General features: G+C 38.0%; 6 protein-coding genes across 9 annotated transcripts; 4 read left to right on the plus strand and 2 right to left on the minus strand.

Annotated features, from left to right (window-relative positions):
- Positions 1-580: 580 nt before the first annotated feature.
- LOC126632691 (adenine/guanine permease AZG1-like) lies at positions 581-2,653 on the plus strand. The gene has a single exon (XM_050303145.1). The coding sequence runs from the start codon at positions 683-685 to the stop codon at positions 2,411-2,413; it is 1,731 nt and encodes a 576-aa protein (XP_050159102.1). The 5' UTR covers positions 581-682; the 3' UTR covers positions 2,414-2,653.
- A 3,484-nt stretch (positions 2,654-6,137) lies between these two features.
- LOC126623096 (phosphoglucan phosphatase LSF2, chloroplastic) lies at positions 6,138-8,815 on the plus strand. Its single transcript, XM_050291899.1, has 5 exons — positions 6,138-6,446; positions 7,204-7,409; positions 7,644-7,814; positions 8,052-8,263; positions 8,496-8,815. Exons 1-4 carry the CDS (start codon positions 6,185-6,187, stop codon positions 8,253-8,255), a joined length of 843 nt encoding a protein of 280 aa, XP_050147856.1. The 5' UTR covers positions 6,138-6,184; the 3' UTR covers positions 8,256-8,263; positions 8,496-8,815.
- A 220-nt stretch (positions 8,816-9,035) lies between these two features.
- LOC126623053 (uncharacterized) lies at positions 9,036-13,334 on the minus strand. 2 transcript variants are annotated; one of them, XM_050291833.1, is made up of 13 exons: positions 13,124-13,334; positions 12,851-13,015; positions 12,393-12,488; positions 12,153-12,287; positions 11,795-11,863; positions 11,620-11,716; positions 11,413-11,515; positions 10,777-10,984; positions 10,453-10,566; positions 9,897-10,028; positions 9,587-9,667; positions 9,336-9,452; positions 9,036-9,233 (listed from the first exon to the last, which is right to left on the minus strand). In XM_050291833.1, exons 1-13 carry the CDS (start codon positions 13,244-13,246, stop codon positions 9,147-9,149), a joined length of 1,527 nt encoding a protein of 508 aa, XP_050147790.1. In that variant the 5' UTR covers positions 13,247-13,334; the 3' UTR covers positions 9,036-9,146. The 2 variants fall into 2 exon arrangements, with proteins under 2 accessions (XP_050147790.1, XP_050147797.1); XM_050291840.1 differs by lacking the exon at positions 13,124-13,334 and having other exon boundaries at positions 12,393-12,468; positions 12,851-12,987.
- A 394-nt stretch (positions 13,335-13,728) lies between these two features.
- Positions 13,729-15,634, plus strand: LOC126623120 (uncharacterized). Its single transcript, XM_050291919.1, has 7 exons — positions 13,729-13,971; positions 14,444-14,492; positions 14,572-14,674; positions 14,784-14,879; positions 14,964-15,038; positions 15,192-15,261; positions 15,349-15,634. Exons 1-7 carry the CDS (start codon positions 13,753-13,755, stop codon positions 15,421-15,423), a joined length of 687 nt encoding a protein of 228 aa, XP_050147876.1. The 5' UTR covers positions 13,729-13,752; the 3' UTR covers positions 15,424-15,634.
- Positions 15,586-18,353, minus strand: LOC126623104 (reticulon-like protein B16). Its single transcript, XM_050291908.1, has 5 exons — positions 18,032-18,353; positions 16,690-16,870; positions 16,459-16,600; positions 16,240-16,309; positions 15,586-16,049 (listed from the first exon to the last, which is right to left on the minus strand). The coding sequence occupies exons 1-5, from the start codon at positions 18,183-18,185 to the stop codon at positions 15,883-15,885; spliced, it is 714 nt and encodes a 237-aa protein (XP_050147865.1). The 5' UTR covers positions 18,186-18,353; the 3' UTR covers positions 15,586-15,882.
- A 1,014-nt stretch (positions 18,354-19,367) lies between these two features.
- Positions 19,368-23,695, plus strand: LOC126623079 (UDP-xylose transporter 3-like). 3 transcript variants are annotated; one of them, XM_050291879.1, is made up of 9 exons: positions 19,368-19,474; positions 19,578-19,771; positions 20,306-20,482; positions 21,034-21,218; positions 21,336-21,403; positions 22,112-22,244; positions 22,647-22,808; positions 22,890-23,162; positions 23,291-23,695. In XM_050291879.1, exons 3-9 carry the CDS (start codon positions 20,362-20,364, stop codon positions 23,405-23,407), a joined length of 1,059 nt encoding a protein of 352 aa, XP_050147836.1. In that variant the 5' UTR covers positions 19,368-19,474; positions 19,578-19,771; positions 20,306-20,361; the 3' UTR covers positions 23,408-23,695. The 3 variants fall into 3 exon arrangements, with proteins under 3 accessions (XP_050147836.1, XP_050147842.1, XP_050147848.1); XM_050291885.1 differs by having other exon boundaries at positions 20,335-20,482; XM_050291891.1 differs by lacking the exon at positions 19,368-19,474 and having other exon boundaries at positions 19,771-19,918.
- The last annotated feature ends 3,220 nt before the right edge of the window (positions 23,696-26,915 follow it).

A 26,915-nucleotide genomic window follows, 5' to 3' on the forward strand; every position in this document is an offset into this window, starting at 1 on the left:
TATCCTAATATAAAAACACAAGAGAATTGCAAAGAAACGGTAGTTAATTCTCACACGCGTGGCAATAGCTATTAATCGTTGTTACAAGTAGGTCCCACAACGCAAAAACTCGTAATAAACCATTTGCATGCATGATAGACAGTTGCAAGCACAACCATAAACGCAAAATCAACGGTATCCAAATAGAAATACAATTTCAACTCTGAGATACTTTTCAAATTGCATAAAAGATCCCCTCTCCCTCTCCCTTTCGGAATCTTTCCCTCAAACACGCAAATAATATTGGGATGCGTTATTCACACACTCATTTTTACTTCTCACATATTATTTGTTAATTTGTATCATTCGATATTCTTCAATCCATTCGATCCGACAGCCGAAATTTAGAAGAGTGGGAGAAGTGAAAAAGGGTGTGTGAATATTATACCCCATAATATTTTGTCATTACTAGTCCTCCACTACTCTACCTCTTCTACATATAGATACACACATATACTATATATAAATATATGGAATATATATATATATATATATATATATATATATATCCTTTTGTTTATATTTATATAAAACAACCCCACATCACCATTTCCTTGTATAAGCCAACCTAAACAACACCCACAGTAGCAGAGACTTCCAAGCTCTCAATCTCTCCAAACACAACAAAACAACACAAAGTTCGATGGACGTGGAGGCTCACGAGCCGCGGCCGCCGCCATCAGCCCTAACGCGGCTCAACAAGTACGTTGCCAAAACCCGAGTCGGCAAGCACTTCAAACTCGCCGAGCGCAACTCCACTTTCACCACCGAGCTCCGCGCCGGCACCGCCACGTTTCTCACCATGGCCTACATCCTCGCAGTCAACGCCTCCATTCTTTCCGACTCTGGCGCCACCTGCTCCGTCTCGGACTGCATCCCTCTCTGCTCAGACTCGACACAGTCTCTCCAAAATTGCACCGGATCGGTCATCCAACCTGACTCGACGTGCAAATTTGACCCGGTCAACCCTGGCTACTCCACCTGCATAGAAAAAGTTCGAAAAGATCTCATCGTCGCCACCGTTGCCTCCTCCCTCATCGGCTGCTTAATCATGGGCACCTTCGCGAATCTCCCGCTGGCTTTAGCTCCGGGTATGGGCACCAACGCCTATTTCGCATACACCGTTGTCGGGTTTCACGGATCGGGTAATGTCTCTTACAAGAGCGCATTGGCCGCTGTGTTTATCGAAGGCTTGATTTTCCTCTTCATCTCCGCAATCGGGTTGCGCGCCAAGCTCGCAAAATTGATCCCGAAACCGGTTCGGATCAGCTCCTCCGCTGGTATTGGACTTTTCCTGGCGTTTATCGGGTTGCAGAACAACGAGGGAATCGGGTTAATCGGGTACAGTTCCTCGACGTTGTTGACGATCGGAGCCTGCCCCGCTTCCTCGCGGGCATCTTTGGCTCCCGTCATAACGGCTGCTAACGGCACCGTTAGTTTGATCCAGGGCGCTACCGTTTCGGGGGATATTATGTGCCTGCGGGACCGAATGGAAAGCGCGACGTTTTGGCTTGGCGTGGTCGGCTTCGTAATTATTGCGTATTGTTTGGTTAAAAATGTGAAGGGGGCGATGATTTACGGGATTATTTTCGTGACGGCCGTTTCATGGTTCCGTAACACCAAAGTAACTGCGTTTCCCAATACGGATGCGGGAGATTCGGCGTATGAATACTTTAAAAAGGTGGTTGATATACATACGATCGAGAGTACGGCCGGGGCACTGAGCTTCAAGGATATCGGAAAGGGGTATTTTTGGGAGGCACTAATTACGTTTTTATACGTAGACATACTCGACACCACCGGTACTTTGTACTCGATGGCCCGATTTGCCGGATTCACCGACGACAACGGCAGTTTCGAGGGCCAATATTTTGCTTTCATGTCGGATGCTTCGTCCATTGTGGTGGGTTCCTTGCTGGGCACGTCACCCGTGACGGCATTTATTGAGTCATCTACAGGTATACGGGAGGGCGGACGTACAGGACTAACGGCGTTGACGGTGGCGGGGTATTTCTTTTTGGCGTTTTTCTTCACGCCGTTATTGGCGTCGATACCGGCTTGGGCAGTGGGGCCGCCCCTGATTTTGGTTGGGGTGCTGATGATGAAATCAGTGGTGGAGATTGAGTGGGAAGACATGAGGCAGGCGATCCCGGCCTTTGTGACGTTGATTTTGATGCCGTTGACTTACTCCATAGCGTATGGGCTGATTGGTGGGATTGGAACATTCATAGTGTTGCACGTAGGGGATTGGGGCCTAGAACTTTTGGTCAAATTAGGGATTGTAAAGGGGGGAGGAGGTGGTGGGGTGATCAATGGGGCACATGATCATCAAACTAGAGAAGAAGATGCAAAAGTGGCTGAAATTGGAGTTTAAACTTTTCAATTTTCACCTATATAGCAAAAATTGGGGTCAATGGGTTCATAGATACATGTACATATTCTACATGTTTCAAAAGTCTTGCTGGACTTTTTAGATCTCTGTTTTTGTTTTTATTTTTGGGAATTGATATTTATTTTGTTTTGTATACAAATGACATTGAGTCGAATGTAAGGTACAATTATTTGAAATGTAAACTTCTTTTTTAATATTTGTATGAAATACTTATACTCACAAGTGATAAATATCTTTTCTATTATAAATATGTAAATTATATTGTTGACAAACCGAGTGCTTCCTTAAAAAGCACTTGGAATGTCTTTTAATACTCACAAACTCTTTATTTTTCTTTCTTTATGTAAGGTGATGTTATCCACACACCTCATTTTACTTTTTAAATACTCCATGTTAATTTCTGTCATTTGGCCCTCTTCAATTCACTCAATCCGACATACTAAAATTAAGAGGTGTGTGAAAGGTAAAAATGAGTGCTCATAACACTACCTTTTTTTGAAGATGTAGTTAGATTCGCTTTGGGTTGTGAAAAAACAATAACAAACATACCCTTAGTTATGTTCGATGACTTGATCTTTTGGGTAGACCATTTATTTAAATCATATTTTGTAAACCATCTGACGTGGTTGTTGATAATTGAATTATTACTTGAGTGTTAATTAACGTGCTTATTTCCTATTGGTAACACATCATAGAATTTTTAGATGTGCTCTAAAATTTTATCTTAATCAACACTTTAAGTCTTTAATCAAACCCTATTTATTTGCTTTCTTTCGAAATCACAGATGGATTATTTGGCAAAACCAAAAAGAAAACCGGATTAGGATATTTATCTCTTAATACCTCACCAAAATGGGTTGCAAAGTCTTCATCAAAATTGGTTTTGAGTCTCTCTCATTGATACTGTATTTCCAAAGATACAACAATGCATATATAAATGTAATTTTCCCTTTCTTCGATCTATCACTTTTCATGGGTTCTCTGGATAATTTGTTCTAAAAGAAAACAAAAGTTGCGCATAAGCCATAAAGTAACCAAGCAAATAATGGCACTAGCCATTCGATCGGGCAAACCAGAGGTCCAGAACAGGCTCAAGTTCAGATTCGGTATAACAAATTATTATTCTCTTCTCAAAGGTTCGTGGATAACACATTGACAACAGAGCTCGACCATCACAAAAGAGCTAGTTAAACTTGGACCATCATAATAAAAGTCAACTATCTTTAGATCGACCATGTAAAATACCAATCTCACACCTGTATGAATCGAATATGAGACTTCTTCGAACCAAGCGAAGACAACTATCACTAGATCAAACGTTGATTAGTCATGATCTAGCATAGTGGCTTTTGCTTAGGCTAATTGGACTCTATAAAAACCACAAAACGTTCTTGAAAGGGGACCATCTAAATCAAGCAGGCAGTGCTTAGTGGGGGATATTTGGTACCACTCCACTGACCAAACACCTGTCTTGTTCTAGTGGGGATTTTAACCGATTGATAAAAAAGTATGCACCAAACTCACAACCAGAGAACTAATCCTCCTTTTTGTTTCCGTGTACAAATAATTGAGACTAATATTATACGTACAAACGTACATTGGGAGGAGATTTTTGATAGGTGATTGGCTAGTTTAGCAGATAACTGACAGATGATAATATTATTCTTTAGTGCTACTATATGAAAAGTTGATAACCGTAATTCTTATTCTGCAGTGAAAATTAAAAAGGCAAAAAGGATAGAGAATTGCAAAGTAGGGTTCTGAGAACATATTCTTTGCATGGTGTTGGACTGACACGAAACATCAAACCATGGTGCATGTGTCCTCTAATCCTAAAAAGTCATGCTTTGGAGTTCTTTCCCAAGACAAATCAAGAGATAAATAAGAATGTGGTTTGATGATTTGTAGCCACAGTAGTGACAGGTGTGCAGGGATTTTCATGCGAATTGACACCAGTTTTGTTAGGAATGTATTCAAATAAGAAATTCCTTCATATTTCGGGGCTTTTATGTGTGACATCGAACCATGAGGTATGCATCTTGGGATATATAAGAAAGTTCGCCTTTGTGCAAGTGTGGCTTACAATTTGTCATTGCAAGTTGAAAAAATAAAAATAAAAAATGCATGTACATGCAACCTCTTTCACGTATACAATTATGTCTCACAAAATATTGCAAATACAAAAAAAAAAACGTCACATGCAACGGTTGTATCTTTCTCGTGTAACTTTAACCTAATATATTCAAATCGAAATTTGTTCATATCTCGGTGTGTTTACGTGTGACATCAAACCATGAGGTATATGCATCTTGGTATCTATAAGAAAGTTCCACTTTGTGCAAGTGAGACTTAATATTTGTCGTTGCAAGTTGAAATAAACTTGCATGTAGCATCTCTTTCACGTATACAATTATATCACACTCATATAATGTTGTAAATACGAGAAAAACGTCGAATGCAACAATTGCATGCAATTCTTTCTTGTGTAAGTCGCATTTTAACCTATTATAAAACAACAGTGTATAAAAAAGTGAAATTAGGTTCTCATCCCTCTTTCTTCTATTGCATTGATGAAAACCTTATTTCTTTTTAATTTTTTATCAAGGTCCCTAACTTTTAATGAACATCATTATTTAAGTTATATACTATTTACATATCAACATAATTTATTTCTAAAATTACATTTGGAATATTTATATTTATGGTTAAACTTTATATCATATATTTCTATTTTGAGTTTGCACCATTTTTAATTGGCAACCCTTTTTTAATTTGTACTAATTTTCTTTTTAGTTTTGATTTGTACCCATATATTAATTTCATTTTGTGCCCATATTTTCAAAATTTTTATTTATACTCATAATTTATTTATAATGTACCCATTTTTCTTTATAAATGTGCCACACTTTGTTACATGTAAAATGTACCCTTTTTTTTTTGTAAATGTACCATTTTTTATGTAAATTGTACCCATTTTTTTTAATGTGAAATCTATTTTTTATTTATTTATAATGTATACATATTTTATAATAAAATGTACCCTTTTTCATTTTTTTAACACTATGAGTACATTCATTTGACATTTATTATTCAAAGTTATATTGTTATCTGTTTTTATCTATTTATTCAATCAATTTTTTTTTCTTTTTTATTGTAATCGTTTTTAATTTATATGCCATATAATATGAGATTTTAAATCTCATAACATGTTAAGTAATTAATATCAAACATATGAAAATACATATTGATAGCAATAATGAGGTATACATAGTTAAGGAACTTTGATAAAAAATATTGAATATCATCAAGGTTTTAGTTAAAAAATATTAATGGCTAAGGATCGAATTCAAAGTCTTTCATATAAAACTAGAAAATTAGATGTCAACCATTGCATGGTTGTAGACAAAAGGTGAAGACTTGAAAGTGGTCTAAACTAAAACTTCTTGGAAAAGTGAAAGCCACATGCTCAAGGAGCTTGCTAAAAGGTTCTGGTCTTTAGTGAACCAATAATATGGTCCAGGAGAAGCCTGGTTTTATGATCCCAAACCCATTTGTTGTATTAGAAAATTATCATCTTGGAACCTCTCTTTATTTTTTATTTTTGGGTAAATATCATATTGGAACTTGGAAGATTCACATTCACTGCCCCTCACATTTTAGAAATTTTGATTTGATTCAAAGGGGCATTTTGGACAAATCACCTGTCTGGTATAAACTTCTGGTTCCGGCAGAAGAAGAAAGAAGTGGAGAGAAATGGCAAGTGTTGGCAACAGTTGCTTTGCCTCAGTCTTCGTAGCTCCGCTTGAAAACGATGCGTTTTTTAAGAAGATTAAGAAATCTCCATGCAATTTTTTAATGGGATTCAATAATTCTTCCAAATCCAACAAAATTTATTGTGGATTGCCAGAAAACCCCACGAGCAGCAGACCCTCCATTTCAAAGAACACGGTGGAGGAATACAACGCTGCAATGAAGAAGATGATGAGGAACCCCTATGAGTACCACCATGATCTGGGTCAGTCTCGTAATTTCCCCACGTATAAATTTCTGTAATTTCAGGTTGCATTTCATTTTTTTATCAATTGATGATTCTGTAATTTGTTACCTTTTGTTGGGTTTTCTCGATTTTCTGATTAGTGGTGTAGTTTGATCAAAAGATTGAAACTTGAAAGCGCTAATTGCAATTTATTGACAAATCCAATTAAATTTATGTTATTGGATTTTAAATTTTGTGCCTTTGTGTGATATATATGACCCAGTTGCACAGTTTTGATCTTTACTTAAATGTAGGTTTAGTGCTTTAAGATGGTTACTAATTAACTTTTCATTGCACCTTTTCTGTAAGAAATTCTGGCACCAGTTCAATTAACTTTGCTTTTCCTTCTTTTTGGTCCTGAAAACTGTTTTTAGTTTGATACAAGATGCGAAAAGTTCATTACTTTGCAGTACTTTGATGCGAAAAGTTCATCAGATATCAGTCAGTCTGCGTAGATTACCACGATTTTGAGCAGCAGCAGCAATGCCTTGTTGCTGAATTTGTTGAGGATTAGGACGTTTCTTTTTATAATTGACTAGTGATTCAGGACGTCCTTTTACGAATTCAGAATGAGTAGGGACAATGGTGATAAGTGAAGTTTAAGCGAAAGGAATTTTGGGTTTTGCATTTGGGAAGAAAATAAACAAATCCCGTACTATTTAAGAGTATAGAATTAGTACCTTGTAATCTACTCCAGTGGCTTCAACTAATGTGATTGCTCGTGTTCAATGTGCAGGCATGAACTACAGACTGATAACTGATGACTTGATAGTCGGCTCCCAGCCTCAGAAACCGGAAGATATAGACCACCTGAAGGAAGAAGAGAATGTGGCATACATTTTAAACTTGCAGCAGGACACGGATGTTGAATATTGGGGAATTGACTTGCAGTCGATAATAAAAAGGTGTAAAGAACTTGGAATCCGGCACATGAGGAGACCCGTAAGCAAATATCCCTTCCCACATTCATTTAACAGATAAAGTGCATTCATACTAAAATGACCTGGATAAAGTCCCAAACTTCCTAGACCTAACATAATCTTTCTTTTTACCGACATCAAGATTTTTTATTGCAGAAGCATCGTGCTCGATTCTGGAAAATATTCCAGACCAACAACAAAATAAGTTTTGGGACCCTTTGTGCATTTGCCTTACTTTGTTTATCGACTACTGCAGGCAAAGGATTTCGATCCAGATTCCTTGCGAAATGGTCTACCTAAAGCAGTTTCATCACTCGAATGGGCCATCTCTGAGGGAAAAGGAAAAGTGTATGTGCATTGCACTGCTGGATTGGGAAGGGCCCCGGCTGTTGCAATTGCCTACATGTACTGGTTCCTTGGAATGAATGTGAGTCCTTGTTCATCGCTATATTTCTGCTTCTTTCCATTAAGAAATCGCACAATGCCACACCCTTTGGTAACATGCGACCGTTTTAGTGTTCCAGACTTCCATTGAAGTATTGAAGCCTCTAGGACGTCTAAATGACTATGAAATCTGAAACATGACCATATTATTCAAGAAAATTGAGATTTTCTGTTCTCAGTTAACGAATTGTTCGAAATTGATAGCTATTGTGATGTGCAGCTGAATGCAGCATACGATGAGCTAACTTCCAAGAGACCTTGCGGGCCAAATAAGAGGGCAATACGCGGAGCTACCTACGATCTGACCAAAACTGACCCATGGAAGGAACCCTTTGAGAGTCTTCCTGAATATGCTTTTGAGAATTTAGCAGACTGGGAAAGGAACTTGATTAGAGACCGCGTCTATTCTCTCCGTGGAACTTGATCTCTTTGGTAAGTCTTTCTTGTCTTAAACTTCAATCTATAATCACAGGACAGTCTACTCTCGAACATTTGGACCATGTCGGAAGATACTGGTGCTGAAAATTGCTCTGAAACATACTTTTCGTGTTGTATGATTTCTAGCAATCTCAACGCATGGCCGAACAACTGTTTCTGCACTTCTTTTTGGATGTCTTTTTACAATCCTTTGTTGATATTGTGAAGGTATGTTGGTTCTTGACAGGTTCCCATGCCATTAGAAGCTCAACATCGTTGATCAAGGCAATGCAGCAGAGAATTGGTACTGGGAATAGATGGCGGATTCATTTCTGGGCAATGCTCGACGCTGGACGCCTATCAAGCATGCTCGTCATTTTTTTCAATCTACCCCTGTGCGATCATATATTATTTAGCTTAGTGTATAAGATTAAACAAAATAATGAGGCCGCAGAATTATGTGGCATCGAAATGATACATTGGTGATTGCGGTATTTGAGCTGTTTAATTGCGAGTCTGATAATTTATGAATCTGCAACAAGTTTAATAAAAATGCAGTTCTTTTCATATTTTGGTTAAGATTTTAAGTGCAGTTCATCGCAGTGTTTCTTCGGCAGATTTGTTCCCAGTACGGAAAGCACTTGCATTAGCAGAAAACACTTGCATTTCCTACAACATTGTATATCTATCTCCGAAGCAACATTCTCTATGTTGTTTTCGGTTTTTCTGAGGCAACACGCTCTACGTTGTTATCGGTTTTTCTTGACAAAACAGCAGCAAGCTGCCATTGCTCGAAAAAAGAGAGATAACAGAACTCTTGTACAATTAGTTCTTTAAACGCTCATAAACGATTCATCTTTACAGTAAATAAACGGCAAAAGAATGTGTGCACGAAACATTAGGAAGTGGAATGTGTCCGGAGTTTTGCAAGTTCTGCTTGACGGCGACCTAAATGAAATGCAACAACTATCCATAGCAAACAGACCTGAAGAAGAACAAAGAGGACCAGCATTAGTTCATCGTTCTTTGTTCGGGAGAAATAATCCGGAAGAAAAAAAATGCAAATGCTTTACAAATTTAAACGTACAGGCAGGCCGTAGAGAGAGACAGTTGGTGCCCTTCCGTTCAGAGTGCTGAAAAGTAGCTTGTACATTCCTGCGGCTGTAGCATCTCCTAGTCTTTGAACAAATACATCGATGCAAACCTGCAATATCACGTACTCGGTTTAATAATGTCTCAAATTGTTGGGTGATTTGCTTAAAATTTCAAGGTACAGGATCAATGCAATGTAGGGCACCAAATTAGCAATCCTGTGAAAAAGAATTCAGAAACTCGTGCCTTGGCTTTGTATTTTTCATCTTGTGAGACAACGGTAAACAGGAGTTCTCTGCCTGGCCTGGTCATAACATAAGTAACAAACTGCAGAGAAACACACAAAGAAAGCTGTAAGATCCAACTTCACAATGTTCCCTCACATTGAGACTTTGACCGTTGTTTCTGTCCGAATGAAAGAAATATCATCTTTGCATATTACATATGTTTTAACATGTATTAAGCAATTTACAGGCAGATGTCTTGCCTTCTTGGATTAAGTTATAAGATAAACTGTGAAAGGGAAAGCGCAACCCAGAAGTTAGAGAATACAAACCTTCCGCGAGGTCTCAGAAACAGCGACAGCCACCCAAGTTGGCCAGACAGCAATAGCAACCAAATTTAAGAAGGCAACAAATGGAGCCGCACAAATAGCTGTAGTAACCCCCACTATAGTTAGAAAACGCCCCTGTCAAAGTGCCACAAAACACGGTAAGTGATTATACATAAATACCTATAATGATATATGATACAAGGCATACACATCCGTGGAAATAAACAGTTTCACAATGTCGTGCATCATCCTAGAACCACAACCAAAATCCAAAAAGTCAAGCTTTATAGAAACACTCCCTAATTTGCTTCAAGAATCTTTAATTTTTCTTGCGACACCTAGAAACAGAAACATAACAAGATAGGACACCAGATTGCCTTCAGCAGGAAAGCAGAAAAGCGATAATGTTAAACACAGCTGCAAACATGAAACTAAGGGGAATCTGCTTTTAGCAAGCAATGAGCTAAGAAAATATTCTACAAAGGATATCTCATGTTAGTTACTATAGAAACTAGACAAAGTATCACCAATATAACAAAATCTCCGAAAAACAGCATACCGTTATGGTAAGTTGTCCGGCAAGGATAAAAACAGCAATAAAGCTGTTTATCTGAGCCAGCAATTTTCTTCTTCCAAGAGAGGTAGTAACAGTCATGGCAATTACACTCACTTTCTGAAGTTACAAAAAATTAGAGATAAAAATCAGTGTAAAGACAAAAATAACAACAGAAGGAAGACAGAAAACAAGAGAAAAGGAAGATGAAAATATACGGGTAGAGCAACATATCCGCAGACAAGATTCCCTTTTAAGTCAAGTCAGGTAATATATATTGAGAGGCTAATTTTGAATTAAGTTAGACCTCATGATAGTGGATGGTCTTACCTGAAAATAAAAGAATGACGAGATAACCGCACTCAACCACAGGAACAAGGACACATACAACAAGTAAGACGATGACAATATAAGCCAAAATCCATCTAAAATGGCCCACATATGAGGCTTCACCACCGGAGTAGCTGAGTTGGGAGAATTTCCTTTGTTGCGAATGGTTTGCCCATTAGGCTCAGTTTTCTGATCAGGGTCAGACTCTCTAACGCCAAAAAAGAAACCATGTCAAGAAACACAAAGTTTTATAACCGCATATATTATACATGTTAAGCCAAAGAATGCAAGTTTATAATTTTCGGGAGTGTTCAACTGCAGACCGGAAATAATTTGAAACCCAATAAATTTCATTCTTGACTGGCTTATTTGTTAAATCTAAAATGTCTGCTGCAACAGCTACGTGATTCACTCCACAGCTGTAACACAAGAAATTAACAATCCAAGACAAGAACATGTACGACATTCTTTTGAGATGCTCATAGCTCATAATGCACTTAATATGGAAGAACTACAGAGATTATTACAAAATTGTAACAGAAAATTCAGTCTTGACTCTTGTCTGTGCTTTATAAAATGTTGCATGCAACAATTTCAGAGAATCCGGTGACAAAAAAATATGATAATATAGTTGACCTGATCGGAGTTAATTCCTCGTGGACATGGGATAAATCCAGGGTTATCCCTTTGGACGACTGTGCAGCAAATTCCATTAACAAAGCAGAAAACAGTAGCAGAACTGCAACAAATCAATCCATGGTTTAAGACATATCAAACACACACAAAGATACACCTAAACTAACACAACTGTCAGATTCCAAAAGACGGAATAAGGAAACATACATGGACCCAACCTAGCCATTCCCGTGGCAAACAATGACCCAAAAAGCTGGCCTAGTGTGGCACCGGCACCAATAAAACCAAATAATCTTGAACCTGACTGAATACCCAACAAGTTACATGTGTAACAAAATTTTGTATTGCAATCAAATTTGTGTGGCAGGGATAGGATGGATACCTCACTGTCCATAACATCGATTATTCTAGCCCAAGTCGAAGAAATTGTAATTAGATTAAGTAAGGCAATCTTCAAAAAACAGCACAAATTTTTATCACTATATTAAGTTTGATAAATAAACAACTTTACAAATTCAAAAAGGGGTGTCCTATCCACACACCCTATTTTACTTCTCACACACCCCTGGATAATTTATGTCAGTTGATCTTCTTCAATTCATCCGATCCGACGGCCGAAAATTAAAAAGGTGTATGAGAAGTAAAATGGGGTGTGTGGATATCACACCCCATTCAGAAATAGGTTCTAATAGATATTGAAAAAAAGAAAAAGAAAAGCAATTTAGATATATTCATCATACCCAGAGGAACAATGCAATTCTGACCGAGACATAGAACCAGCCAAGGCTCTCCCACGCTATGGAATATGCAGTGCCAGCTTGACTAGCATCAACCCTTTCATCATTTATTGACATGGAGTCTACAGTGACCAAGCCCTAGCCATACACAAGGCAGCTATTCAGTACAATATGAACATATTTCTAGAGTGTTAAAGCAACCAAATCAGAAACAACTTGAAGCCCTATGAGACTTCATCTCACCTTCACCTCAGCTTGTGATCCGGCTGACGAAGCACGCCATAGAAAGAAGAATGCAACAAGTGATACACTAAAAAACCTGAGCATCAAAACCAAAGCCTGGAATTTCAAGAAGCAACTATTACAGAGCGATATGAAAACAAACACATATAAAAAACAAGGAAAGAACCAGTTATACCCTATTACTCTTCAACCCAAATTATCAAGGTACACAAACACCCCATATCAAAAGAATCAATTTATACCACAAAAACGATAATTTCGAACTCCCCATAAAAAATAAAAAAAAACAGAAACCACGCATATCGAAATCTGGCAAGAACCAGCTATATACCCTTTTGCCTTTCAACCAAATTATCAAGTTACAGAGACACCCCACATGAAAATAATCGATCTTTACCACAAAAAAACAACAATTTCAAAGCCCCCATGTCGAAAAAATGGCGGAAATACACACATACCTTGCCTTTCGAAACGTTGGGCAGAGAGAAGATGAGAGTTGCAACTGGGGCGGCAATGGAGGTGAGGGCCAATGACCCCACAAACAGGTTCGGCAGGCTCGACAGACCTAAGGAAATTGCACCCTCGTCGCGCAGCGGAAGCACCACGAAGTAAGCGCACAGAATCTGCATTGGAAAATCAAAATTTAGCTGAAATCCCAAACCCCAGTTCTTGAAATTTGAGAAAGTGTTGAAATTTAGCCAAAAGGGACTGGAGAATTTAGAAGAGCTTACGAAGAAGAAGCAGGATGAGGAGTGGAGGAGAGCTGAGGTCTCGTGAGGGTGCACCGAAACGAAGGTGGAGAGGATCGTATCAAATCGGGACCTGCTCATGGCTTCTGTGTCAGATGGAATCATGGAAGACTGGATTTTGGTGGATGAACGTTACGATGAAAAAAGAAGAAAAGCTTCAGTTCGACGTTCGTGGTTGAAAAAGTGTTAGGTACTCAAGCCCAAAGGAAGAGCCAACCCAAATGACTAGTCCAATAGTTGGAAGGACCAAGGACTTAAGAGCCCTATACTCCCATAACTGTAGTTAATGTGGGATCATAACATTACACCATCCTTCGGAAGACCCGACGCCCACGGCGGTAATCACGTCGCCCAAATGTTAGGTACTCAAGCCCAAAGGAAGAGCCCAACCCAAAAGACTAGTCCAATAAATGGGAGGACCCCAAAAACTTAAAAGAACCCCTACACTCCCATAAGTGTAGTCAACGTGGGATCATAACAAAAAGCTGGGATTGAAAGTCAAAGTATATGACTGGGCCTGGGGTCTGGGCTGGCCCAATAGATAACTGACGAATCAGGTAGTCTCTGGAAGCCCTACCTCCTACTCTCTCTCTCTCTCAAGTCAATGTGCGATGCCCAGCTACCTGTGCAGAGCATCTAGATTTCTCAGCTCAGCTCCCACGATCAGACTCGCTTCTTCGAACCCTGCAAGATTTCGCTGCTCTGTTAAACTTTCGACCATGTCTAATGGAGAAGGAGCTGTTCGCTTCCCCTTATCCGCTTCAAGCACTCTCGTAATCCAAAAGGGAGATATCACCAAGTGGTCCGTCGACGGCTCCACGGACGCCATCGTCAGTCCTCCTCTCTTTCTCTTTACTCTGTGATTTCTGTGTCGTTCTCTCTCTCTTTTCTTTTTCTTTTTTCTGTTTGTTTCTCGAGAAAATAATAGGCAAAGAAAAGATGATAACTTTGCACCCTTTTGGGGTCTGAACTTTGAATTGGTTGATGGGGTTGAATTTCTGTTACTGGGAAATCAAAATATCAAATCAAATTTTGTTTAAATTTAGTTTTAGTTTTACAATTTCTGATTGCTATTTTCTGGGGTTTGTGCTTCTCTGTGCTTATAGCATATAACTTTGTGCACATATTGTTTCTTGCTCCATGATAGTACACTGTATTTTCGTTCCATGAATGTCCCAAATTGCTCCCATTGTGTTCTTGTGCCATGTTTTCGATAATATATGATCCGGTTTAATGCAATTTGGTTCTTTGGTCAGCATCCAGTTCTATGAATGTGAGCATATCAATGGGCATTTTTTGTAGGTCAATCCAGCAAATGAGGGGATGCTTGGAGGTGGTGGTGCAGATGGAGGTAATTTTGTTTTACGATTTTGAATAGACATTTCAAAGCGAACCTGCTATATCTATACTGATTTTGAATGATCTTCCAGCTATACATAGGGCTGCTGGCCCAGATCTTCTGCAAGCATGCTATAGTGTCCCAGAAGTCAGGCCAGGTGTTCGCTGTCCCACCGGAGAAGCAAGGATCACCCCGTAAGTTCTCATGATTTAGCCACCATTTATGCATATGGCATCGCTTGGTTTTGATTCGTAGTTTCGTGGAGAACATAATCAATGATCACTTGCATTGTATACTATGCAGGGGTTTTAAGTTGCCTGCATCTCATGTAATTCATACTGTTGGACCCGTGTACCGTTCTGGCAGCAACCCGGAAACCTTTCTGAGTGCTGCGTACAGGTTATAATCTGTTTCTTGCTGATATGTAGTTTAATGTGTTAGTTCTGTATTCCTTATTAAAACTCCTGTGCAAATCGATTACAGGAATAGCTTGACCTTAGCCAAATCAAACAACCTTCAGCATATCGCGTTTCCTGCTATTTCTTGTGGTGTGTATGGGTAAGTTGACAACAGAACTCCCATTGGTGTTCGAGTACGTAAGCTTTACATTGAAGGATAAGAATCATGGTAACATCTGATCATATTGACTTGTCACATTAAAGTTGTAAGCGACTAACAGATTAATCTCGTTTGACTGTCATATTCTTCAAGATATCCGTACGATGAAGCAGCCACAGTATCTATATCCACAATTAAGGAGTTTGCGGATGGCCTAAAGGAGGTATGTATGCTTGTACCCAACATTTTCATGGATCAATCGAATATTCTTCTAAAACTCGCTGGCATTTTCATTCGTTGTTCGTTGCAGGTGCACTTTGTTCTCTTTGCAGACGATATTTACGATGTTTGGGTGAAAAAGGCCAATAAATTGCTTAAAGCTTAACATGCACCGTGAGCAAGCAATTAGCAGATATATGACTTTACCTTTCTATCAGTGTAATTGGATGCAAAACCTCTTATGTAGAACCAAAGTTTATCGGCTTGTAATGTGCATAACGAAATGGTGAAATAAAGCGTACCGTAGATTGCCAATGTACTCGAGATATTATCGCAAAAAATACCATGGAATTATATGAAATGTATGCATTGCAGAAGTGTTCTGTTCTATACATCTAAGCTTACGTTCATTATTGCACAAGAAACCAAATCCAGACTCAAACACGAAACGGGGAAAATGGCTTTACGCTGAAAACTTCACTCGAGGGAACTTGAAGTTTCACATCCCGACCAACACCAATTAGAAAGCAACATGCAGATGACAGAACAAGAACAAGAACAAAAACAACGGGAAAAAATCCGCTAGGCTACTGATGACTAAGAGTTTGAACCTAAATTTTCCGGATTAGGAATCTTTGTCCTTTGGTACATTTCTGGGGAGTCTGTTAAAAACACCCTCGTCCACGATTTTGTAATGCTTTGAAAACTGCCGGTGGATCTTTCCGCAATACCCATCCACAGTTTCTTCATGCTTGCTGTACAAGGCAGGAAGTGTTATTGATAAGATTGAACCTGCCACCATCAAAGAAGTTTAGTGTAAAAATCTCACAAGAAATTTACAGGTACCAACCACCTCGTTTCTGCTAGAAAAATATTCGACCTAACGGGTCCAGAACTTGACAAATTATATACAAAAATTTAAAAGAGAGTCACAAAGATCAAGATCATTCATTTGACAGACACAGGAGGAGGATGCACATACCGATATACGCAAGTGTAAAGAAGGAGAAAAAGCTTCCAATGACGGAGAAGAGCCACAGACAAACCACCACCTGTCAAATGCATGGTAGCTTTGTAAAAGTCATATTCATTCGAATCAGTAACAGATAAAAATGAGAAGTCGAAAGAGAACACCTTGTGGTTTCAGCTAGAAAATAGATTCCAAAAACATTATCATCGTAAGATGCAATGCAACACTGACCTTGAAAAACAGTCTAAAATCTTTGCCGAGAGTGATATCATGAGCCATAAGCAGCACATTGTTGATTTTAACACGAAACGATGCTGCAGCATTGTTAACCATTTCCTCCGATAGTACTAACTCCGGTAATGTTTGCAATTGTCTACTCAAAGAATATGATAGTTATCTTCATTGTAAACAGTTTCCGTGCAAGGTAATTAATAATACACGTGGAGAGTAGAAAATTCATACTTATTTCTATAAACAGCATAGTTGGCACGAAGGAATAAGAGTACAACCAAAATCAGCAAGATGTCTGCACAAATTGATAAGAATGATAATCCAGACCGCTCAAACACAAGCCAAGAAACTGTAGAAACAATGATAGCGCCAAAGGAAACACGCCCCCGCTTCCACAACAAAACATCAGCAGCTAAAAGGAAAAAGAGATATAGTAAGGAATAGAACTAAGAAAAATGTTGGCATAACAAGATAGGTAGATATGCAAATAACAAGTGAAAACCATTCTTGAGTCAGTCATTACTATATTCAGATACTTGAAATCCAATTCCTACATTCAAGTTGTTCACATATGCATGAATGAATAACAAGGGAACAACTAGCCTAGCTATTTCCAAAATACTCTTCAGGAAGAGCGGATGTGACAGGAAAAGAATCAGGCAAGTTGTACACACGTACTGATAGGCAAATGTGAGATTTCCGAGCGACTGGATAATGGGGCATACTGGGTGATCACTACTAGAAAGCCTACTATATATGTACCTGATTCGAGTTTGTCTACATGCATCAGATCATAATAAAAATATGCAGCGTTTAAACTTGCACTATGGAAAAATGTCATTTGCTCCTCAATCACGGATTAACAACAGTAGACTCTTGGAAAGTAAATGTGGTGGTAGAGTCAATACGATGCAAATTAACTCAAACAAACCGCTAAAGTTAGCTTGCTTTTCAGTTTCCCTAAGTCGAACAAAAAGACAGTCACTTAATTCACAAAACAATCCCAACAAGCCCTGCGACACATCTATCCCCTACCCTAAAATATGCAAGTGATTGCAAATTTGCACTCCAAGAATGCCATTGATTGCTACAAGATACATTGTTTTTTCCCGCAGTTTTCCTTTCTTTTCTTCAACTACTAACAGAAAATTGAAAACGATTGCCCAAAAAACCTTCATTCTCCCACTCTTTAACTTTCAGGCTTCTCCGGCAGTTGTAACCAACCACGCATTCTTTTCAACTAAAGAGCAAACTGATCAACTGCCCTCTTTACAACAACCTCCACATTTCGCCTTTACTCATCCGTTGGCATCCGCCATCCAACTTCACTCTAAATTCTAATCGATTCTACAAAGTAAATGCAACCCAACATTGATCCATCTCAGATAATCAACAACCCAAAAGCACAACATTTTCGTTTTTGCAGATAATCAAATTACAAGACCCAAAAGTTTAAAAGATGGAAAGGAAATTATAGAGAAACCCCACAAATCCAAACGCCAGAAATGTCCTAAAAGTTTCAATCTTTTTAAATTAAAGATAAAATAAAACAAAAAGTTTCAATTTTTCTCACCTTGACCGCCGCCCAAGCAGTTGTGCATCGACTCTTGACGTCCAAACAACCGATACGCAGCGCCGACGCATGCGGTGGTGTAAGAAGTGGAAGCCACATCCTTCCGTCCATCCCCATCTCCCTCTGTGCTGCATAAATCTTGTGAATTCTCCATCAAGAAATTCAAATATCTGTCTCTCCGAAGAGTAAGGAGTTATAAAATTCGTCAGTATTTCTCCTAGAATTGAAACGAAAAGAACAGGTTCCTCGGTTATTTTTTGGTCACCGACTTTCTTCAGATCTACAAAATTCCATGTGCCATAAAGTACGGATGTTTGGCGGGACCGTAGTGGACAATTAGACAAAATATTTGTTCTTTGATACCAATGAGGGAAAGTGGTTTTTACCAGAGTGATTTCGAACTCCACCGGTTTTTAATTTGACATTTAATTTAACAAAATTTATCGTTTAATAATTTTAAAAAAAAAACCTTGGGGTGAACCAATGGTTGGGAAATAATTTCAGATCCGTATTCCACACGGCACGTCTGAATTCGATTCCTTGATTAATCACAAGATGTGATCATGAGAGACTAAAATGCCTTTGTGAAAATGATATTAAGCTGTATAAGACCCCCCCCCGCGCCCGGATCAGAGAGTTTCCCTTCTTCGTGATATGGTCGCACATATGATTTGGTTAAGCTACTCAACCAAGATTTTTTCTCCTTCCTCAAAGAAATTACGCCTCTCATGAACCATGAGCACCAAGAATGTGTAGGAGAAGAACAAATTATTCAAATTAATGACTTCTCAGTATATTAACACATGAAAATATTACCTTAAAATCAGTATACAATATCTCAAAATAAAGAAGGAAATAAGCTATGAGGTAATCGATTGATTTTCATTTATTTATTTTTATTTTTATACAAGAACTTTATCTAATTTTAATAAAAGTTTTATAATGTTCCGTATAAAATGCTTTAGATTTTTCAACCGTTACATTTTAATTTTTATATTTTAAGCAACTATCTAATGGTTAAAACCAGAAGATTCTCGTACTAGGGGCATCATAAAAATATCTAGGGGCATCATAAAAATATCATCCTCAAAATAGGGAGTAGATTGTAACGGAACCAGATCCTTTCCGGATCAACCAAAATTGAGCTCACTAATCAATAAATCCAGACCGTTAAAATTTGATTCAACGGTTACAATTATTATAACTTTTAAAAATATCTCATGTTTATAACTGTTGAATCAAATTTCAACGATTCAGATTCATTGATTATGTGGCCCGGTTTGGTTGGATCCGAAGGGGACCGGTTCCGATTGCAACCTTTTGCGAGTGTCATTTATCCAGTATTTTAACCGCCCGCGTCCTCCCCCCTCATTCTCCAGCAAGAAAAGATAAAAGGAAAGAGACACGAAACCCACTGATCTCACCGTCAGCTCTCTGTCAGCTGTGAGACCTCCCTCCCTCCCTCCCTCTCTCTCTCTCTTTCTCTCTCTCTCTCTCTCTCTCTCCTCTTACAAGTATTTTTTTTATGTTGGACGCAAATTGTTAGGTGCATCTCTCTTGAATCAGCTGACCAATAGTCTCCAATTCCACAAGCAAATCACAGAGACAGACAACACAACCAATTGGGCATTGACCTCCAACTGATCTCAGCCATCCATCAGATCTGAGACTCTGATCCCTTCCAAACAACTCAACGTCTAGTTCTCCAGATTGCCCATTTATCGGTTTCTGTCACTCTCAGTGAGTTCACTTCATATTCTGCAATATTTTTCTTCTGATTTATGGACAAAGATGCTAAATTTTTAAGATTTTGGGGTTTTTCTGTGACTTAAAACCCATTATTATATGTTTCTTTGATTGCCCATTTCTCAGATTCTGCCACTCTCAGTGAGTTCACTTCAATTTCTGCATTTCGTTTCTAGTTTTATGGTAAAAAGATTGGATTTTTGAGATTTTGGGGTTGTTTGAGTCTGTGATCCCCTCAAAACCCATTAATCTCCATTGCTATGATATTCCATGTCTCAGTTTTTGCTACCTTTAGTGAGTACACTTCATATTCTGCATAACTTTTTTTCTCTTATTTCATAGAAAAAAGATTGAAATTTTGAGTTTTTGGGGTTGTTTGAGACTGTGATCCCCTCTAAACCCATTAATATCCGTTTCTCTGATTGCCCATTTCCCAGTTTTTGCTAATCTTAGTGAGCTCACTTGATATTCTGCATTTGTTTTCTTCTCATTTTATGGATTCTTTTTTATTTTTTTTATTTTTTTTAGTTTTTGGGTTGTTTGTGGACATTGGATAGCTTGAAGTTGGGTCGGAGGCAAAAAAGATGGGGGAAGGCGCGAGGTTTCAGCTGGGGACAGTGGGAGCGTTGACCCTCTCTGTGGTCTCGTCGGTCTCCATTGTCATTTGCAACAAGGCCCTCATTAGTTCTTTGGGTTTCACTTTTGGTAAGCTTTTCAGTCTCCATTGTTGCCTTATTTTTGTTGGTATTTCAAATTCTGGACCATTATTGCATTCAATGCTGAATTTACTTGGGTTTCCTTAATTTTTAGAAATAAGTTTGGTAAGAATGATGCGCTTTGAAGGTTTCGTGTGCAAACAAATGAAACTGATGAAGTTGTTGCTATTGAATAACGAACTTAAGTAGAAACAAAAATTTGGAGCTTTCAAAACAATTGCAATTTTATTTTCTGTTTTAAAGGGAAGGCGGGGGAGTTATTGTTGGTGATTCCACACATTATAACTTTCGATTTGTAGTTCAACTTTAAACAGCGTTGAAATATAATTCAGCCAGGATGCAGTAAGGAGATATAATTTGGGTCCTTTAGCAATTCAAACAGGTCACATTGGTAAATCCCACCACTAAATGTTCTTTTTGAAGGAAAATTACGGGAGTGCACTATTGTTATGTGGAAGATTTTGCCATCCAGTTAAGTTTTACTTGGTTTACCGGAATTTACTGTGATTACTGAATAGATTGTTGTACATATTTGTGCAGCCACAACTTTGACAAGCTGGCATCTTTTAGTCACCTTTTGTTCCCTTCACGTGGCTTTAAAGATGAAATTCTTTGAGCACAAACCGCTTGATCAAACGACTGTGACGGGGTTTGGCATTCTGAATGGAATCTCAATTGGACTGTTAAATCTGAGCCTGGGGTTTAATTCAGTTGGCTTTTATCAGGTATATTTGTTTCCTTCAATTTCATTTTGACTTTGTTGCTTCTAGCTAAAACTTTGGTGTTTCAGCATTTTTCCAGATATTAGAATTCTGAAATCCTCTTTTGTTCTTGCATTCTAGATGACTAAGCTGGCAATCATCCCTTGTACTGTACTATTGGAGACCCTTTTCCTAGCGAAGAAATTCAGGTTTAGCCTTTTTTTTTACTAAGATGCTGATTTACCGATTCGTTCAAGCATATCCAAAATTTTAAACTCGTAACGGAGCCAATTGTTGCCTAATGTTACCCATATATAATCTTGTTATATTTGCTTATGATGTGTTTATATTCTTGATCCAGTGGAAATATAATTGTTTCGCGAAATATAAAATTGTGATATTGTGGTTTTTCTTGTATTTTCCTTCCCTCTGAATTCATATAAAGGTATAATTACAGTACTTTGGCAATTTGTCTGTGCCTGTTTTTCATTTTATTTTAATAAGTAATGCTGTTATATCTTAAATTTTTCATTTTATTTTAATAAGTAATGCTGTTGTATCTTAAATAAATAAGTATGAGGAGGAAGAGGAGGGGCAAGGGGTTGAGTTTTGTCTTGTTATGATGGTGCATTCCTTACCATTTATCACTGTCGAATGCCAATTTATCATATGCCATCACTGATTCTGACCACCTCAGTTCACTTCCTGCTGCGATAGCTGATATTCAGTACTTAATGAACCTACTGCTTCACGTCTTTCAATCCATTTACCCTTTTCACATCACGGTTCAACTTTCCAACGTCCTGCATTTAGTTGCCTCGTAATCTGAAACATTGATTGTTAATCCATAATCTTATATTCTGATTTCCTTACCTATTACCATTCTAATATTATCTTAACTTCAATTCCTATTGCAGTAGGAGCATTCAGATTGCCCTCCTTGTTCTGCTCCTTGGTGTTGGGATTGCAACAGTCACTGATGTTCAACTTAATGCTCTTGGAAGTATCTTGTCTCTTCTTGCAGTTATTACAACATGCGTTGCCCAAATTGTATCCTCGATAGAGTTTTCTTTTTTGACTAATATCTCTGTCTAGTTTGTGTTATAGTATGAACCATTGACCCATACACCACTGCATAATTAAAGAAAGAAAATACCTGGACGTAAGAATTCTTGAATGATATTGTCTAATGTCATGGATGCAAAGTCTCTAAATCACTTCTATTTTTTACTGCATTAAGAAAAAAAATTCACCAGCACTGCCTGTATTAGTTTTCTCCGTCTTGAAAAACATACTTACATGTATGAGTCTGAAGCTGTTCAGGTCTCACAGTTCATAGTGCTGGATACTTTCCATTAGAAAGAGCTGGCATGCACGCCCTTATTAGGTCATTTCGATAGGTCTCAGTAGTTTTGTCTGTCCAATTTTGTTTCCTTAACTAGTTTCTTTCAGATGACCAATACTATCCAAAAGAAGTTTAAGGTTTCTTCAACACAACTTCTGTATCAATCATGTCCATATCAATCAGGAACTTTATTAATCACTGGCCCGTTTCTGGATTGGTTCTTGACGAATCAAAATGTATTTGCTTTCAAGTATACAACTCAAGTGCTGGTGAGAATTGAAATCATTATTTTCTTTCTTCCCTTTTCTCTAGAAAGCATTACTGATTGTGTTTTCTCTCTGATTTTGCAGGTTTTCATAATTATATCCTGCCTAATCTCCGTCTCTGTAAACTTTAGCACATTTCTTGTGATCGGAAAGACATCTCCTGTCACCTATCAAGTTCTTGGACATCTAAAGACATGCCTTGTGCTGGCATTTGGTTATATTTTGCTTCATGATCCATTTGACTGGAGGAACATCCTCGGAATATTAGTCGCACTTGCTGGGATGGTTTTATATTCTTACTTTTGCACTCGTGAGGGTCAGAAAAAGGCTGCTGAGGAAGCAACGCAGCCACCACAGGTTCTAGCCCACTTTGCTTAATCTCTGTAATTGCATGACGTACTTTCTAGATATCTGAATCATTTTCGTAAACATTGAATAACGAAGTGATGTATGAAGTCGTCTCTTTTCCTTTGAAATGGTTTCAGGCAGGAGAAGGTGAGTCTGATCCTCTAATGGGGGTGGAAAACGGAAGCGGTGTAGGAACTGATTCTGCTCCCCAAATTGCCCCTGTATGGAAGTTGAACAAAGATTTGCATGCGTGATGGCGAAAACTTTCAAGTCTTGTTAATTTACCCACCGAAGAGTACTAATAGCAGCATGTAGAGCTGTTAGAGAGCAACGACAATATTATTTGTGTGAAAGTTCTTCACCCTTGCGTCTCCAATTCGAACAGGTGTCCGTCCCGCCCTTTCTTCGTTCGTGTTGATTGCGAATTACATTAAGTTGATAGATCGACAATTAGTTCAAGAGAATATGGTTCAATTTTGTACGCATTTGTACTGCAATTTTATTGTCCGTTATATACAAAGTGATTAACTCCTTTACCATCACTCCATCGAATCCCGGAGTTTTTTATGAAGTATCCACGTAAATATTTTTGGGTTTGCATGTCATTCGCCACCGAAGTACAACAAATTAAAATTCTACAGTAACAATAATATATAAACATGCAAAACTGACATACGTACCTATCAGCGATATACTCAAGGACATTAGCGGCGTCGTGGAAGTCGTCGAACTTGACCTCGACCAAATTACCACAGCTGCTATAAACCGCGTGTCAACACATATTATTCAAAATTGTACTTTTTTCCCAAGGAATATAAGTCGCCTCCTCGCATGTCAATGGTGCGCCACATGAGAGGGTTCTTACAGATGTTGAACCACACCTTGCACACCATCTGAGCGCTCGTCAGGATTTCAAAGGTTGTCAACCGTGTGAGAGTATCGATAATATAAGGTCGTCCGGTAGTTCCGTCCATGTATAACAGTTTCGCACACGCTTTGCTCGGAGGCAACAACCTGACGAGCGCTCAGTTTAGGGTTTTTTTTTTTTAATTTCTAATTTTTTTTACACCATTTCTCACATATTTTTCACCATTCCATATTATCTTACCTCATTTTATTTCAATTCTTCACATTCCATACTATAGCCCTTTGGCTCTCGTTTTAGCCCTATAACCCTCCAAGAAATTAATATTTTAATGAACAGTGCAGGGCTATATTTTTTACCATCTCCAGACTCCAACTAAGGGCCAATCCAGTTTACTGTAAATAAACCATACAAGTGAAGAGAATAAACAAAGGGTCGACGAATATGTATACACTTGTTTTTAGCTAGTCTTTAGATTAATTCTCATCCAATGGTCTAAAATAAATTATAAGGGTAAGATGACTCAACCTCCAATGGTCTAAAATAAGGGGTATGATGACTCAACCTTAATTAAACGTGGCTGTACAAGGAAATAAAAATAAACTCCAACTAATCAAAATAATTTGAGAAATAATATTATGCTAAAAGAGTGAAAACCTCAGCCTTGCACCTGAGGTTTTCATGTAAATACAATGTTTAGCATGTTAGTAGCTTGTAACTCAATTGGTTAAGGGCACATTCACCCTTGCACATGAGGTTCCTCTTCAATCCTCCCCCTGGTAGTTTCTGTCGCATTATGTTAAAACTAATGTAACTATCTAAGTCTTGGTTTTACCACAGAGAAGAGAAGACTGCTGCCAAACGGAGCTTACGGGAAAATAAAAGGCTGGAGATCATTAAAAGATGAGTTCTAACGGATACAAAGTCTAGAGCAGTGCAACAACCCCAGACAACTCAAATTATAGTTGTAGACGAGCATGAAGAGATAAGAGGGGTAGATAGAGGTTGGATAAAAGTAACTTTGAAACCTTTACTCACATCCACGAGTGTGAGAAAACGAGCAAACTATTTTGACCTACTCACCAATTCTCACATTAACCTATTTAGTTTTGGGAAATCGATAATACAAGAATATTTTGTACTTGAGTGTAAGAAAACGATCACACTGCTTTAACTTGCTAACCTAACTCACATTAACCTCATTTCAATCGATTTAGTCATGTTCTCAAAACTTATAGTGGCAAATATTGTATTTACAACATGAAGGTTGTAAGATTAAGCTAAATAGTGCTTCTACCATACGTTTGTGTATAATATACCTTATTTTCCAAGTGTATCATATTTCTTAATATTCGACTCTTAAACGATTATCCAACCGTTAAATTTTTTTATTTATATATTTAATATTAGTAGAAAGCACTGTTCTAAAAAACGGCCTAGGCGCTAGACGGTGGTGAGCCGAGGCATTTTCTTGCAAATCGGTTGGAAAAATCGGATCGGCGCTAGGCAGCCGCCTAGGCGAGGTAGGCGGAGCTATTTTTTATGAAATTAAAAATAAAATAAAAAATCCTATATAAGCCTAAGTGGTTTAAAATTGTGAATTTGTTGTACATTTGTCATCTTACAATACTCCTCACTATGGTTATATGGCATATATGCTTAATGTGTTTTTAAATTTTGGACTTGTTGAATACTCTTTTTGCATTTTATCTTTTTTTTAAGGAAAACTAATGAAAAGGGCTTGAAAACTTTGAGTTTTAATGATAAGGACAAAATAAACGGTAAAGTGAATAGTACCAGGATTGACTTTTTAGTGTAAAAATGTGGTTTTTCGTTAAAGTGAACAGTACCGGGTGCTTTTCGTTAAAGTTCCCTTTTTTTTTATTATCTTATCCATGGATTTCATACAAGTATAATTTTTTGTAAGTGTCAATATGCACTTATTTACAAGATATACAAGAAATTTACCTAAACCCGCCTAGGCACTAGGTGTCAACCGGCCGCCTGACTAGCGCCTAGCGTTTTTTAGAACCTTGGTAGAAAGTGTATATATATATATATTGGTTGGGACAGGACAAAGCTCAGTATTTTCTCTTCCAATCACGTCGTTGCTTTCATTTGACCAGATGTCCAAAGATGGAAAGGTGAAAAATGAAAAAGGTATGTGTCAGAGCATGAAAAAGTCGTGCATAAGAGCATATATATAACCTCCTCTTTTCAGTTCAATACTTAATTCATTCTCACTTCTCACAGCTGCACTCCCCTCTCGGACAACACCCTCAGCCTCATGTAGTCTCCGTCCCAACACCAAGATCTCATTGCCAACCCTCTCCCTCCCCTTTCCCCGGCCATCTTTCTGTCATATTCTGTTAAAACAAATGTAACAATGCAAGTCATCCAAAAGTTCACATTGCCAACATAAACTAATTGCAAACATCTCTCTCTGTATCTCTTTGCTATTTTTTCTAATTATATATTTGTTTTCATTTGCTGCATTTTCAGATTAGGAATTTTTGTTAAATTTGTTAAAATAAAGTATAAATTTAATTAAAATGTTTAAATATTTGTTGAATTATAATTGTTTGTGGAAGTAAACTGATATTAGAAGTAGCAATTCAATTAGGTAGCATGGTGTTAGTTTTCCCATAATTAGGCTGCTACTTCTACTAATTACCGCCATCGAAACCGCTGATTTAATTCTTTGGTTTCAAGTTTTTGGATGTCTTGTTAATCTCAGGATTTTAAGCTCATGATTTTGTTTGTTTCCCTGCTGAAATGCATTGTATTTCCTTCTACAAGAGAAATGTTGGTTAATGTAAAAGGGATTTCTTTTTTCTCGCAGGTCATGTCAACCACCCGATTTGCTGCAGGGTTCTGGATGGTTGTAACTTGTAAGA

Source organism: Malus sylvestris, chromosome 1 (assembly GCF_916048215.2).
Source record: "Malus sylvestris chromosome 1, drMalSylv7.2, whole genome shotgun sequence".
Classification (NCBI taxonomy): Eukaryota; Viridiplantae; Streptophyta; class Magnoliopsida; order Rosales; family Rosaceae; genus Malus; species Malus sylvestris.

What these genes read in the sequence shown, in the direction of transcription:
- LOC126623053 (XM_050291833.1), bottom strand. Translation starts at nt 13,246, where the DNA reads ATGATTCCATCTGACACAGAAGCCATGAGCAGGTCCCGATTTGATACG. An exon ending in CGTCATTCTTTTATTTTCAG is followed by an intron (nt 10,567 to 10,776) that starts GTAAGACCATCC and finishes TTGTAACTTCAG; the next exon opens with AAAGTGAGTGTAATTGCCAT. An exon ending in TCTCTCTCTACGGCCTGCCT is followed by an intron (nt 9,234 to 9,335) that starts GTACGTTTAAAT and finishes GTTCTTCTTCAG; the next exon opens with GTCTGTTTGCTATGGATAGT.
- LOC126632691 (XM_050303145.1), top strand. Translation starts at nt 683, where the DNA reads ATGGACGTGGAGGCTCACGAGCCGCGGCCGCCGCCATCAGCCCTAACG.
- LOC126623096 (XM_050291899.1), top strand. Translation starts at nt 6,185, where the DNA reads ATGGCAAGTGTTGGCAACAGTTGCTTTGCCTCAGTCTTCGTAGCTCCG. An exon ending in TGAGTACCACCATGATCTGG is followed by an intron (nt 6,447 to 7,203) that starts GTCAGTCTCGTA and finishes TTCAATGTGCAG; the next exon opens with GCATGAACTACAGACTGATA. An exon ending in TCCGGCACATGAGGAGACCC is followed by an intron (nt 7,410 to 7,643) that starts GTAAGCAAATAT and finishes CGACTACTGCAG; the next exon opens with GCAAAGGATTTCGATCCAGA.
- LOC126623120 (XM_050291919.1), top strand. Translation starts at nt 13,753, where the DNA reads ATGCCCAGCTACCTGTGCAGAGCATCTAGATTTCTCAGCTCAGCTCCC. An exon ending in AGGTGGTGGTGCAGATGGAG is followed by an intron (nt 14,493 to 14,571) that starts GTAATTTTGTTT and finishes ATGATCTTCCAG; the next exon opens with CTATACATAGGGCTGCTGGC. An exon ending in TTGCGGATGGCCTAAAGGAG is followed by an intron (nt 15,262 to 15,348) that starts GTATGTATGCTT and finishes TGTTCGTTGCAG; the next exon opens with GTGCACTTTGTTCTCTTTGC.
- LOC126623079 (XM_050291879.1), top strand. Translation starts at nt 20,362, where the DNA reads ATGGGGGAAGGCGCGAGGTTTCAGCTGGGGACAGTGGGAGCGTTGACC. An exon ending in TTCCTAGCGAAGAAATTCAG is followed by an intron (nt 21,404 to 22,111) that starts GTTTAGCCTTTT and finishes TTCCTATTGCAG; the next exon opens with TAGGAGCATTCAGATTGCCC. An exon ending in CAACATGCGTTGCCCAAATT is followed by an intron (nt 22,245 to 22,646) that starts GTATCCTCGATA and finishes AGTTTCTTTCAG; the next exon opens with ATGACCAATACTATCCAAAA.
- LOC126623104 (XM_050291908.1), bottom strand. Translation starts at nt 18,185, where the DNA reads ATGGAGAATTCACAAGATTTATGCAGCACAGAGGGAGATGGGGATGGA. An exon ending in CTGCTTGGGCGGCGGTCAAG is followed by an intron (nt 16,871 to 18,031) that starts GTGAGAAAAATT and finishes TTTTCCTTTTAG; the next exon opens with CTGCTGATGTTTTGTTGTGG. An exon ending in TATGCTGTTTATAGAAATAA is followed by an intron (nt 16,601 to 16,689) that starts GTATGAATTTTC and finishes TTCTTTGAGTAG; the next exon opens with ACAATTGCAAACATTACCGG.